Raw genomic sequence first — 14619 nt, 5'->3', positions numbered from 1 at the left:
AGCGATGGTAGGCACCAGCAGGCTCGTAAGCATTCATTCAAACAGCACTTTCATGCGTTTTGCCAGCTGCTCTTCGCAATGCTTCAAGTATTGCACTGTTTGCTTCAAGCTTATCAATTCTCGAGATTAGGCTGGTGTAACCGATGTGAAATGACTAGCTAGTTAGCGGGGTGCGCGTTAATAGTGTTTCAAACGTCACTCGCTCTGAGACTTGGAGTAGTTGTTCCTCTTGCTCTGTATGGGTAACGCTACTTCGAGGGTGGCTGTTGTCAATGTGTTCCTGGTTCGAGCCCAGGTAGCGGCGAGGAGAGGGATGGAAGCTATACTGTTACACTGGCAATACTAAAGTGCCTTTTAAGAACATCCAGTAGTCAAAGGTATATGAAATACAAATGGTATAGAGAGAAATAGTCCTATAATTCCTATAATAACTACAACCTAAAACTTCTTACCTGGGAATATTGAAGACTCATGTTAAAAGGAACCACCAGCTTTCATATGTTCTGAGCAAGGAACTTAAACGTTAGCTTTCTTACATGGCACATATTGCACTTTTACTTTCTTCTCCAACACTTTGTTTTTGCATTATTTAAACCAAATTGAACATGTTTCATTATTTATTTTGAGGCTAAATTGATTTTATTGATGTATTATATTAAGTTAAAATAAGTGTTCATTCAGTGTTGTTGTAATTGTCATTATTACAAATAAATATTAAAAAGAAATCAGCCGATTAATCGGTATCGGCATTTTTTGGGGTCCTCAAATAATCGGTATCGTGTTGTTCAGACACTTCACTTTTTCCATATTTTGTTATGTTTCAGCCTCATTATAAAATGTATGAAAAAAACAACATTGAGGAACTATAAAAATAAAACATTGAGGAACTATAAAAATAATACCCATAATGACAGCGAAAACAGGTTTTTAGAAATGTTTGCTTATTTATACAAATTTTAAAACATATGTTATTTACATAAGTATTCAGACCCTTTGCTATGAGACTTGACATTGAGCTCCTGTTTCCATTTATCATCCTTGAGATGTTTCTAGAACTTGAATGCAGTCCACCTGTGGTAAATTTCATTGATTGGACAATACCTGGAAAGGCACACACCGGTCTGTATAAGGCCCACAGTTGATGGTGCACGTCAGAGCAAAAACCAATCATGAGGTCGAAGGCAGTGGTGGAAAAAGTACCCAATTGGCATACTTGAGTAAAAGGAAATAACTTTTTTTAAAGAAAAATTCCTCAAGTAAAAGTGGAAGTCATCAAGTAAAATACAACTTGAGTAAAAGTTTAAAAGTGTATGTTTTTAAGTATACGTAAGTATATTTTAGCAATTACATTTACTTTTGATACTTAAGTATGAAAAGCATAAATAATTTCAAATTCTTTATATTAAGCAAACCAGACGGCACTATTTTAGTTTGAAATTATGGATAACCAGGAGCACACTCCAACACTCATTTACAAATGAAGCATTTGTGTTCAGTGAGTCTGACAGATCAGAGGCAGTAGGGATGACCAGGGAGGTTCTCTTGATAAGTGCGTGATTTGGACCATTTTCCTGTCCTGCTAAGCATTCCAAATGTAACGGGTACTTTTGGGTGTCAGGGAAAATCTAAGTAAAAAGTAAATTTTCTTTTGGGATGTAGTAAAGTAAAACTAGTCAAAAATACACTGCTCAAAAAAATAAAGGGAACTTAAACAACACAATGTAACTCCAAGTCAATCACACTTCTGTGAAATCAAAATGATTAGGAAGCAACACTGATTGACAATATATTTCACATGCTGTTGTGCAAATGGAATAGACAACAGGTGGAAATTATAGGCAATTAGCAAGACACCCCCAATAAAGGAGTGGTTCTGCAGGTGGGGACCACAGACCACTTCTCAGTTCCTATGCTTCCTGGCTGATGTTTTGGTCACTTTTGAATGCTGGCGGTGCTTTCACTCTAGTGGTAGCACGAGACGGAGTCTCCAACCCATACAAGTGGCTCAGGTAGGTGCAGCTCATCCAGGATGGCACATCAATGTGAGATGTGGCAAGAAGGTTTGCTGTGTCTGTTAGCGTAGTGTCCAGAGCATGGAGGCGCTACCAGGAGACAGGCCAGTACATCAGGAGACGTGGAGGAGGCCGTAGGAGGGCAACATCCCAGCAGCAGTACCGCTACCTCCGCCTTTGTGCATGGAGGAGCAGGAGGAGCACTGCCAGAGCCCTGCAAAATGACACCCAGCAGGCCACAAATGTGCATGTGTCTGCTCAAACAATCAGAAACAGACTCCATGAGGGTTGTAGGAGGGCCCGACGTCCACAGGTGGGGGTTGTGCTTACAGCCCAACACCGTGCAGGACGTTAGGCATTTGCCAGAGAATACAAAGATTGGCAAATTCGCCATTGGCGCCCTGTGCTCTTCACAGATGAAAGCAGGTTCACACTGAGCACGTGACAGAAGTGACAGTCTGGAGACGCCGTGGAGAACGTTCTGCTGCCTGAAACATCCTCCAGCATGACTGGTTTGGAGGTGGGTCAGTCATGGTGTGTGGTGGCATTTCTTTGGGGAGCCGCACAGCCCTCCATGAGCTCGCCAGAGGTAGCCTGACTGCCATTAGGTACCGAGATGAGATCCTCAGACCCCTTGTGAGACCATATGCGGGTGCGGTTGGCCCTGGGTTCCTCCTAATGCAAGACAATGCTAGACCTCATGTGGCTGGAGTGTGTCAGCAGTTCCTGCAAGAGGAAGGCATTGATGCTATGGACTGGCCCGCCCGTTCCCCAGACCTGAATCCAATTGAGCACATCTGGGACATCATGTCTCGCTCCATCCACCAACGCCACGTTGCACCACAGACTGTCCAGGAGTTGGTGGATGCTTTAGTCCAGGTCTGGGAGGAGATCCCTCAGGAGGCCATCCGCCTCCTCATCAGGAGCCATGCCCAGGCGTTGTAGGGAGGTCATACAGGCACGTGGAGGCCACACACACTACTGAGCCTCATTTTGACTTGTTTTAAGGAAATTACATCAAAGTTGGATCAGCCTGTAGTGTGGTTTTCCACTTCAATTTTGAGTGTGGCTTGATACATTTGATTTCCATTGATAATTTCTGTGTGATTTTGTTGTCAGCACATTCAACTATGTAAAGAAAAGTATTTAATAAAAATATTTCATTCATTCAGATCTAGAATGTGTTATTTTAGTGTTCCCTTTATTTTTTTGAGCAGTATATAACGTACAGATACCCCAAAAACTACTTAGTAGTACTTTAAAATTAAACTTTCTGGTCAAAGTAATTGTCCGTAGGGCTCCAAGACAGGATTGTGTCGAGGCACAGATCTGGAGCATTAAAGGTCCAAAAGTGGCCTCCATTATTCTTAAATGTTCTCTTGATAAATGCATGAATTGGATCATTTTCCTGTCCTGCTAGGCATTCAACATGTAATATGTACCTTTGGGTGTCAGGGTAAATGTATGGAGTAAAAAGTACATTATTTTAATTCGGAGTGAAGTAAAAGTTGGCAAATATAAAAAGTACAGATACTCAAGTAAAAATACTTTAAAGTAGTACTCAACTAATTTACACCACTGGTGACCTCATCCATGAAGCTGGTTGAGAGAATGCAAAACGTCATGAAGGCAAAGGGTGGCTATTTGAATCATCTTAAATATATTTTGATTTGTTAAATACCTTTTTTGGTTACTACATGATTCCATATCTTATTTCATATTTTTTATGTCTTCACTATTATTCTACAATGTAGAAAATGGTCAAAATGAAAACCTTTAAATGAGTAGGTGTTCTAAAACTAGATTTGTATTCTTATTGTGCACAAGACAGCTGTTTGATTGACATGCCTCAGTGGACTAATCCATTGCAGAAGCCATAGGGATCCCGCAGTCAATCACTCTGACATGCTTCTGAAATTGTAAATGGTTATGTTATGTAAGAATAGTGGTGCAACATTAGTGAACACTATTTGACTATGATAAATGTGTTTTCTCCTGGGATGGATAGTTGTCTGTCTGTCGTTCTGAAGCAATCTTCAGTGCGTCGTTGAATTGGCACCTTTCCCTATATGTTGCCTTGTGCATAATAGCGAAGTTAACCAGCATATTGGTGTTGTGAACTAAGAGGTGGAGGCAGCAGCGGAGTGTAGAGACGAGGAAACAATTTTTGCTCTAATTGACTATGAAAATTGAGGCAAGAGGAAACTCCAACTTAATTAGGCCTATAATCAATAGCATAACTGTTAAATGTGCCTTGTTTTTTAAATAATCCATATATATCTACAGAAATAATACAGATCCTGCCTCTGTTGCCTGTTTTTGAGTGTCTTTTTTTAATAGCCTACTGATTTCTTTGAGCACCTAGCCTCAAGCTACCGCAATATGTTTGGTAAAGCAATTTCTCAAATTCAGCTGTTGTAAATCTTTGCTATGCTGTAATACAAGTAAAAAACATAATTACATTGTTTTAAGTCTCTGGTATGATTTCAATTTAGTGTTTGCAGTGTTCCAAACGGGCAGAACAATTATATTGTAATCTAACAGCACCTGTTTGACACACTACTCATGCAATGCTTGCTCCTATACCCTCCTTTTGTCTGGATCTCCAGTAGTTTCCACAACTAAGTCGAATGTCTTCCACAGAATCGACTTCCCCTTTCCCTCCTGAGCAACCAGTAAACATTCCCCCGTTTTCAAGTTTGTCCTCCACATCCATTTTGCTGTCACAGAGTTTTTAACCAATTTGTTGATGTGATTATGATGGTCAATAGGCCTGACCTATAGACTATGTGGATGCAATGCATTGCGTAAACAGAGCAGGGGTTGATGGAATAGAGGGAATTGTTTTCCTAAACAATTTTGGTAACAGAAGTTTTCAGTCAGAGGAACAAGAAAACAATAGATGTCTGTACTTATGTTGCAGTTTCAGCACGGACAGCACGATGAACAGTTGCTGTGCTGTAGTGCCTGCTCGCTGGAGAGGAGTGAGAACGCGTGCGAGCCACACAGGCTCACTCACAGTAATTTTCTTTAACGCAGCGTGGCCATTGGGTTCCCTCTTGAGTCGTTTGTGTCCTTTTTAATTATTTCAACAGTGTGCTTAAAACACCAGAGAAGCTCTGTGCATTTCATGCAAACATAGGTTGTGTCTATACACGTAAAAATACACTGTTTTTTGTCTACCAATGGATTGGTTGAAAGAACAGACTACTCTCGGTGGACCAAGATTTTTCTATTATATCTAGTCATGTTGACATAAGATGATGAATACATTGAGCAATTATTTACATCTTGGCATGCTGTAAAATATATATATTTTTTTAACAGTTCCATTTGCTCATCCCTCATTACCTCAATTACTATGATACTCCCTTCACTGTTCATTGGCTGCACTAATTGCACTGTTTGTCTACATAACCTGGTTCAATCATTTACCATGTAACCCTGAAGAAGGCACTGTGTGCCGAAACGTTGGTTGCTATACCCATTAAATGTTTTGGAGCATAATTAGTGTGTAATGTTTTTTTCTATATTTTTTGGGGGGGATAAAAGTTGTGTAATGTCAATTTCCTCAGCTCGTTATTGGAACAATTCTATTCTCTTGTGTTACATGATAAGAAGATGGGATGAATAAGAAGCAGCGTCACCTGAAGGCCCAGGCCTTCGCAATTAAGATGCGACCACGCAAGGAGACCCTGGAGGTCAACTTTGTGAGTGTCACCAGTTAACTTCCTCATGTCTCTGTCTATTATTCTATAATCGAAATTTTGTAATTGTGAGTTGATTTCCAATTTTCTTCTGTCTGTATTGTCCTGTTCTACTCACTTACAAATGAATCACTAGTGGACAACGGCACAAAACATGTTTTTAGTTGCATGGACCACTTTTTGAAAGTAATCATTTGACTGATTTATTATTGTTCTGTATTTCCTGTTCTAGATCCCCCAGATTGACCTTTACATGTGCCTGATGTGTGGGCGAGGCGACGAGGAGGATCGCCTCCTGCTGTGTGACGGCTGTGATGATAGCTACCACACCTTCTGTCTGATTCCGCCCCTACAGGATGTCCCCAAGGGGGACTGGCGATGCCCCAAGTGTGTCGCTGAGGTATGGAACTCTGGAGACTCTTCCACTACCCACTCCGAAGCCGATTCCTCGCTTGAGAAACATACATGACAGCTGACTTGATGGAAGGTTTTTGCAGAAGTTGTTTGAGTTATAATTATTTCTTTATTGTGTCCCTTTCGGAAAATGTGTCATCTCAAACAGCACAACATCACCATATTTAGTGCATACATACAAAGATGTAAATCACTAGGAGAATTACAAAAAAGATTCTTCAAAGTAGCCACCCTTTGCCTTGACAGCTTTGCACACTCTTGGTGTTCTCTCAACCAGCTTCATGAGGTAGTCACCTGTAATGCATTTCAATTAACAGGTGTGCCTTGTCAAAAGTTCATTTGTGGAATTGATTTTCTTCTTAATGCGTTTGAGCCAATCAGTTGTGTTGTGACAAGGTAGGGGTGGTATACAGAAGACAGCCCTATTTGGAAAAAGACCAAGTCCATATTATGTCAAGAACAGCTCAAATAAGCAAAGAGAAACAACAGTCCATCATTACTTTAAGACATGAAGGTCAGTCAGTCAGGATAATTTAAAGAACTTTGAAAGTTTCAGTCGCAAAAAACATCAAGCACTATGATGAAACTGGCTCTCATGAGGACCACTACAGGCAATGGAAGACCCACAATTACCTCTGCTGCAGAGGATAAGTTCATTAGAGTTACCTGAACCTCCGATTGCAGCCCATATAAATGCTTCACCGAGTTCAAGTAACAAGACACATCTCAACATCAACTGTTCAGAGGGGACTGCATGAATCAGGCCTTCATGGTCAAATTGCTGCAAAGAAACCACTAATAAAGGACACCAATAAGAAGACTTGCTTGGGCCAAGAAATATGCGCGGTGGACATTTGACCGGTGGAAATCTATCCTTGTTTCTGATGAGTCAAAATTGAGATTTTTGGTTCCAACTGCTGTGTCTTTGTCAGACTCAGAGTAGGTGAACGGCTGATCTCTGCATGTGGGGTTCTTACCGTGAAGGAGGAGGTGTGATGGTGTGGGAGTGCTTTTCTGGTGACACGGTCTGTGATTTATTTAGAATTCAAGGCACACTTAACCAGTATGGCTACCACAGCATTCTGCAGCGATACGCCATCCAATCTGGTTTGTGCTTATTGGGACTGTCATTTGTTATTCAACAGTACTATGACCCAACACCTCCAGGCTGTGTAAGGAATATTTGTCAAAGCGGGAGAGTGATGGAGTGCTGCATCAGATGACCTGGCCTCCACAATCACCCGACCGCAACCCAATTGAGATGGTTTGGGATGAGTTGTACCACAGAGTGAAGGAAAAGCATCCAACAAGTGCTCAACATATATGGGAACTCCTTCAAGACTGTTGGAAAAGCATTCCAGGTGAAGCTGGTTGAGAGAATTCCAAGAGTGTGCAAAGCTGTCATCAAGGCAAAGGGTGAAGAATCTCAAATATAAAATATATTTTGATTTGTTTAACACTTTTGTTTGTTGTTTTTTTGGTTACTACCTGATTCCATGTTTTTTTTCATAGTTTTGATGTCTTCACTATTTTTCTACAATGGAAAGAATAGTAAAAATAAAGAAACTCTTGAGAGTAGGTATCCAAACTTTTGCCTGGTTCTGTACATAAATCATGTTGAGGACTATGGGATAGGATGATGTCTTCTCACTGGCTGTCTCACCCCGTTTCACCCTGCAGGAGTGCAGTAAGCCGCGGGAGGCGTTTGGCTTTGAGCAAGCCGTGAGGGAGTACACCCTCCAGAGCTTTGGAGAGATGGCTGACCACTTCAAGTCAGACTACTTCAACATGCCTGTGCACGTACGTATCAAAATCAAACGGTCACCTTGAGTGATAGGCAAGAATCAAAAAACATCTATGCTTTTGGAATACATATGTTCAGGTTAGGTATGTATCTCAAAATCAAGTCCGATGCTGTCGACCCACAGTCTTTGAGTGAAGTTTACATCCTTCATGCTGTTTAAAGTTGAACATCTATCCTTTCTCTCACACTAATGTCCAATCACATGTAAACAATGCATGTGTTTGTATTCTCCTTTCTCTGCACCCCCAGATGGTGCCGACAGAGCTGGTGGAGAAGGAGTTCTGGCGTCTGGTGAGCTCCATCGAGGAGGATGTCATTGTGGAGTATGGAGCTGACATCAGCTCTAAGGAGGTGGGCAGTGGCTTCCCTGTCAGGGACGGCAAGAGACGGCTGCTGGGAGACCAAGAGGTAACTGCACCAACTTGGACAAAGGACCCAGGCTCTTTCTCGTTAGTCTTTCGCCGCCTTTTCAAAACGCATTGGAGGTGAAGATCCGTTGTTCCTACATTCGGACCTTGTCCTCTAATGCCTTTTATGGAGTAGAGAGAGGACACAAGGGATCGTGCTAAGATTGAGAAAGAGCTACGGTATGAAATCCACGCCCTTAACGGCTTTTATGTTACTTTTGACCAGTAAGTAACTTCCATCACCTCTGTCTTGTTCTTCTGTAGGAGTACGCCAACTCGGGCTGGAACCTGAACAACATGCCAGTTTTGGAGCAGTCAGTCCTTACCCACATAAACGTGGATATCTCTGGCATGAAGGTGCCCTGGCTCTACGTGGGCATGTGCTTCTCCTCATTTTGCTGGCACATTGAGGACCACTGGAGCTACTCCATCAACTTCCTGCACTGGTAAAGTAACAAACAGAAATGCCTTGTCCTAAATCGACCGCTTGCCCAAATATTGAGTAATACTGTTTATTTTAGTCCAAAGGACATACATAAAATGTCTTAACACAGTCCTTAGTGGGAAGAGACCGACAAACACATGTACTAAACAATGTAAACCATATACAATGTTGCAATGGGTCGTAAATACAATTGTACTCCCATCTTCATTCTTCTCACTGTCTTCTGTCTCCCTCTCTCTCTCTCTGCCCGTCTGTCTGCCCGTCTGTCTGCCCGCCCGTCTGTTTGTCTGAAAATGTAATTTATTGGCATGACGTAATAATGTACATATTGCAAATGCTTATTTTGGATATTTACAATAATGAAAAAAATGAGAATCAAAATTGTCAATGGGACAACAGTAACAACAATAACCAAGGGTCAAAATAAACATACATTGAACAATAAGCATACAGTAGAGTACATGTGTAGGTTGATTGGTCTGTCAGACACTGTCCCTCAACTTATGGCAGGCAGCAATGTTATGCGCTGCCAACCCACAGCTCACAGGACGGGTAGCCTACTCTCATCAGAGAGGTCTATGAAACCTTGAATAAGGGTTTCAAATTTGGGGAAATGACACTCTAATTGTTTTATATTTTTCACATTTTGTCAGGAAATGCAGCTCCGTCTCAGGTTCTGCTGTTGTGCAGTGGCTGCACAGCCTTTCCTCTACATGGAGCTAGGTGTTCATGTGTCTACCCTTCTCAATGACAAGGCTGTGCTCACTGAGTCTGTACTTTGTCAAGGTTTTTCTAAGGTTTTGATCAGCAACCATGGTCAAATATTTAACCAGGGTGTACTTTCGATTTAGGGCCAGATAGCACTGCATTTTTCTTTGTGCTTGTGTTTCCCAATAAGCAATGTAGTTTTGTTTTGACTGTGTTGTAATTTGGTTTATTCTGATTGATTGGATGTTCTGGTCCTGAGGCTGCAGTGTGTTAGTAGAACAGGTTTGTGAACTCAGCCCCAGGACCAGCTGGATGAGAGGACTATTTTCTTTGCTCAGCTCTTGGTATTGCAGGGTTGGTAGTGATATGAGAGTGGGTCACTGTATTGTAGATGTTTCCAAAACTTATTTGCTCTTTTTTTAGTTTTATTATTAGTGGATATTGGCCTAATTCTGCCCTGCATGCATTGTTTGTAGTTTTCCTCTGGACATGTAGTAGAATCTTACAGTACTCTGCATGCAGGTTTTCAATGGGGTGTTTGTCCCATTTGATGAAATCTTGTTTTGCAAGTGGACCCCACACCTCTCTGCCATAAAGTGCAATTGGTTCAATGACATTAAAATTTTGCTAAAACTAATTGAATAGGTATTTCAATTTTAATTGGCTTTTTAATGGCGTAGAATGCTCTGTGTGCTTTCTCAGTTCATTCACTGCTTCATTAAGATGTCCAGTTGAGCTTATTTTTAAACCTAAGTTTTTGTAGTGTGTGCAGTACTCTAAATATTTTGTACCAATTGAGGACTGGCTCTGGATCTTCTCTGGAAAATCATTATTTTTGTCTTTTTGGAGTTTACTGCCAGGGCCCAAGTCTGGCAGTTCTGCTCTAGCAGGTCCAGGCTCTGCTGTAGGCCATGTGCTGTGGGGGACAGCAGGTATAGGTCATCTGCGAAGAGTAGGCATTTAACTTCTGAATTGTGGAGACTAACACCAGGGGCTGAGACCTTTTCTAGCATTTGTTATTGTAAATATTGAAGAATGCTCAGATTGCAACCCTGGCGAAGGGTCAGGTCATGTTTTACCCCCTACACCACTTTCAATAACTTTGTAGAACAGTCCTGTATGCCAAATAGAATCAAATGTTTTTTGGAAGTCGTTAAAGCAAGCGTATATTTTGGTGGACATGTTTATCTATCAGGGTGTGTAGGGTGTAAATATGATCAGTCGTGCGATGTTTTGGTATAAATCCAATTAGGCTTTTACTCAAGACATAGTGCTTATTAAGGAAGTCTAGAACTCTTACATTTTATAATACTACAGAAAACCTTCCCCAGGTTACTGTTCACACAAATGCCTCTGTAATTGTTAGGGTCAAATTTGTCTCCGTTCTTAAAGATTGGGGTTATGAGTCCTTGATTCCAGATGTCAGGGAAATAAGCTACACTCAGGATCAAATTAAACAGTTTTTTAATATAGCCAATTGAAATTTTGCGCTAGTGAGTTTGAGCATCTCATTTAGGATGCCATCAGGTCTGCATGCTTTTCTAAATTTGAGGGCCTGAAGTTTCTGAGAGCTCCTGGTCAGTAATTCAATAAAAATAAAGTCTCTCGGTCTGTCTCTCTCTCGGTCTGTCTCTCTCTCGGTCTGTCTCTCTCTCGGTCTGTCTCTCTCTCGGTCTGTCTCTCTCTCGGTCTGTCTCTCTCTCGGTCTGTCTCTCTCTCGGTCTGTCTCTCTCTCGGTCTGTCTCTCTCTCGGTCTGTCTCTCTCTCGGTCTGTCTCTCTCTCGGTCTGTCTGTCTCTCTCTCGGTCTGTCTCTCTCTCGGTCTGTCTGTCTCTCTCTCGGTCTGTCTGTCTCTCTCTCGGTCTGTCTGTCTCTCTCTCGGTCTGTCTGTCTCTCTCTCGGTCTGTCTGTCTCTCTCTCGGTCTGTCTGTCTCTCTCTCGGTCTGTCTGTCTCTCTCTCGGTCTGTCTGTCTCTCTCTCGGTCTGTCTGTCTCTCTCTCGGTCTGTCTGTCTCTCTCTCGGTCTGTCTGTCTCTCTCTCGGTCTGTCTGTCTCTCTCTCGGTCTGTCTGTCTCTCTCTCGGTCTGTCTGTCTCTCTCTCGGTCTGTCTGTCTCTCTCTCGGTCTGTCTGTCTCTCTCTCGGTCTGTCTGTCTCTCTCTCGGTCTGTCTGTCTCTCTCTCGGTCTGTCTGTCTCTCTCTCGGTCTGTCTGTCTCTCTCTCGGTCTGTCTGTCTCTCTCTCGGTCTGTCTGTCTCTCTCTCGGTCTGTCTGTCTCTGTCTCTCGGTCTGTCTGTCTCTCTCTCGGTCTGTCTGTCTCTCTCTCGGTCTGTCTGTCTCTCTCTCGGTCTGTCTGTCTCTCTCTCGGTCTGTCTGTCTCTCTCTCGGTCTGTCTGTCTCTCTCTCGGTCTGTCTGTCTCTCTCTCGGTCTGTCTGTCTCTCTCTCGGTCTGTCTGTCTCTCTCTCGGTCTGTCTGTCTCTCTCTCGGTCTGTCTGTCTCTCTCTCGGTCTGTCTGTCTCTCTCTCGGTCTGTCTGTCTCTCTCTCGGTCTGTCTGTCTCTCTCTCGGTCTGTCTGTCTCTCTCTCGGTCTGTCTGTCTCTCTCTCGGTCTGTCTGTCTCTCTCTCGGTCTGTCTGTCTCTCTCTCGGTCTGTCTGTCTCTCTCTCGGTCTGTCTGTCTCTCTCTCGGTCTGTCTGTCTCTCTCTCGGTCTGTCTGTCTCTCTCTCGGTCTGTCTGTCTCTCTCTCGGTCTGTCTGTCTCTCTCTCGGTCTGTCTGTCTCTCTCTCGGTCTGTCTGTCTCTCTCTCGGTCTGTCTGTCTCTCTCTCGTCTGTCTGTCTCTCTCTCGGTCTGTCTGTCTCTCTCTCGGTCTGTCTGTCTCTCTCTCGGTCTGTCTGTCTCTCTCTCGGTCTGTCTGTCTCTCTCTCGGTCTGTCTGTCTCTCTCTCGGTCTGTCTGTCTCTCTCTCGGTCTGTCTGTCTCTCTCTCGGTCTGTCTGTCTCTCTCTCGGTCTGTCTGTCTCTCGGTCTGTCTCTCTCTCGGTCTGTCTCTCTCTCGGTCTGTCTCTCTCTCGGTCTGTCTCTCTCTCGGTCTGTCTCTCTGTCGGTCTGTCGGTCTGTCGGTCTGTCGGTCTGTCGGTCTGTCGGTCTGTCGGTCTGTCTCTCTGTCGGTCTGTCTCTCTGTCGGTCTGTCTCTCTGTCGGTCTGTCTCTCTGTCGGTCTGTCTCTCTGTCGGTCTGTCTCTCTGTCGGTCTGTCTCTCTGTCGGTCTGTCTCTCTGTCGGTCGGTCTCTCTGTCGGTCGGTCTCTCTGTCGGTCGGTCTCTCTGTCGGTCGGTCTCTCTCTCTCTGTCGGTCGGTCTCTCTCTCTCTGTCGGTCGGTCTCTCTCTCTCTGTCGGTCGGTCTCTCTCTCTCTGTCGGTCGGTCTCTCTCTCTCTGTCGGTCGGTCTGTCTCTCTCATTCAAATTCAAGGTGCTTTATTTGCATGAAAAACATTGTCATTATTTCCAAAGCAACAACTTATACAATATACATTGTAATACAATTATAAACAATAGCAAATAATAATACAAAATGAAATACAAAAATAACAATATAGTAGAAATGTAATAAATATGAAAAGCTAAACATGGAAAATGAAACTATAACTAAATAACTGTCATCTTCACCATTACATCAGTACTACAACTATCATCATCATTACTACTACTACTACTACCACCACCATCACTAAACTGCTATCATTACCATCACTCATACCACTACTATTTGGAATGATAAACAACAATAATACTAATGATAAGTAAGTTACTGTTTACTATGCAGATGTTATTATTCAGTGTCCCTCAGGCTATGGCAGGCAAATGCATATTTGAATGCAAGAGAAGCCATTGCTCCTTCGTACATGAGTATTTTGAGTTTTTCCTCTGGGTTAAATAAGTTAAATTTTGGATTAAATGTCGCAATTTCTGTGAATAATGAACCTTTTTGTGAGGAATATTTATCACAGTAAAGGAGAAAGTGCATCTCTGTCTCTACCTCCCCTGTCATGCAGTTATCACATACACGCTCCTCTTTGGGTAGCCATATCTTTTTATATCTGCCAGTTTCCATTGCCAGTTGATGGTTACTCAGCCTGTACTTGGTAAGGATCTGTCTCTGCTTCGTGTCTCTGACAAAGTAGAGATAATCAGCCAATTCATATTCTCTGTTTAGGGTCAGATAGCAATTTAGTACGCTTTGGGATTTGTTTCGTTTTTCCACTGTTGTAAATATGAGTCCTTTGATTGGTTCATGATTTTGTTTATTGGAATTCTTTCTTTTAAGCACTGCTGGTGTCAGCTTGTTTGGTTAGGTCCAACATCAGCTGACTGAGAGGGCTCGTTTCTGGGCTCACCTCTTGGGTTTTAAGTTCTTAAAATTGCATACTTGAATTCGAATTTAAATTTAGATGTAGCCAAAAATGTAATGTTATTTTCTGTATTTTCATTACTACTGGAAAGCGGCCCAATTCTGCCCTACATGCATTAGTTGGTGTATTTCTAGGGACTTGTAGATCTTTCTGACATAATTCTGCATGTAGGGCTTCAATTGGATGTTTGTCCCACATTTTAAATTCCAGTTTGAGTGGCCCCCAAACTTTACTTCCGTAAAGAGCTATTGATAGGATTACACTGTCAAATATTATGGCCAAATTCTAATTAAGCTGTTGAGTGCATTCACTGCCATATTAAAGTTTCACGATGCAGATATGGTCAGTCCAAGGTTGGTGTAATTTTTAGTGTGTTCAATTATGGTAGTGTTCAGGGTGAAGTTATATTTGTGTTTCTGACATCTGTTTTTTTGTTTTAGAAAATCATGATTTTCATTTTTTGGAAATGTACTGCCAGGACCCAATTATGGCAATATTGCTCTAGAATGTTAGTGCATCTCTGTCGAGCCTTAGGCCTGTACATGTTTAATGGTAGAATCAGAGGGGACTCTAGGTCGGTTTACTTACTGCTCAGCTCTTGGGACAAATGTAGTCGATTTTGCCATCACTGACATTGACCCCTCCTCCATTAGTGCATTCACTGTCAGACCACAGACACCATTGTCAGATCACAGTCAGATCAATGTGTTTCTGAAGAAAT

The 14619-nt window shown here is 42.5% G+C and overlaps 1 protein-coding gene across 7 annotated transcripts in view; it reads left to right on the top strand.

The window, feature by feature from the left end:
* Window positions 1-14619, top strand: part of LOC123994742 (lysine-specific demethylase 5A-like) — a 47762-nt gene that overhangs the window by 9393 nt on the left and 23750 nt on the right. For 5 of the 7 annotated variants that reach the window (XM_046297696.1, XM_046297692.1, XM_046297695.1 and 2 more), the window contains exons 7-11: window positions 5631-5722; window positions 5952-6119; window positions 7814-7933; window positions 8187-8345; window positions 8609-8790. In XM_046297696.1, coding sequence (XP_046153652.1) covers window positions 5631-5722; window positions 5952-6119; window positions 7814-7933; window positions 8187-8345; window positions 8609-8790 — 721 coding nt within the window. The remainder of the gene's footprint in view (window positions 1-5630; window positions 5723-5951; window positions 6120-7813; window positions 7934-8186; window positions 8346-8608; window positions 8791-14619) is intronic. The other 2 variants (XM_046297694.1, XM_046297691.1) reach the window with 1 other exon arrangement.

The sequence above is a fragment of the Oncorhynchus gorbuscha genome, linkage group LG14, assembly GCF_021184085.1.
Source record: "Oncorhynchus gorbuscha isolate QuinsamMale2020 ecotype Even-year linkage group LG14, OgorEven_v1.0, whole genome shotgun sequence".
In the NCBI taxonomy this organism is placed as follows: domain Eukaryota; kingdom Metazoa; phylum Chordata; class Actinopteri; order Salmoniformes; family Salmonidae; genus Oncorhynchus; species Oncorhynchus gorbuscha.
The sequence above is the reverse complement of the archived record's forward strand: the minus strand, read 5'-3'. Positions and strand labels throughout refer to the sequence as shown.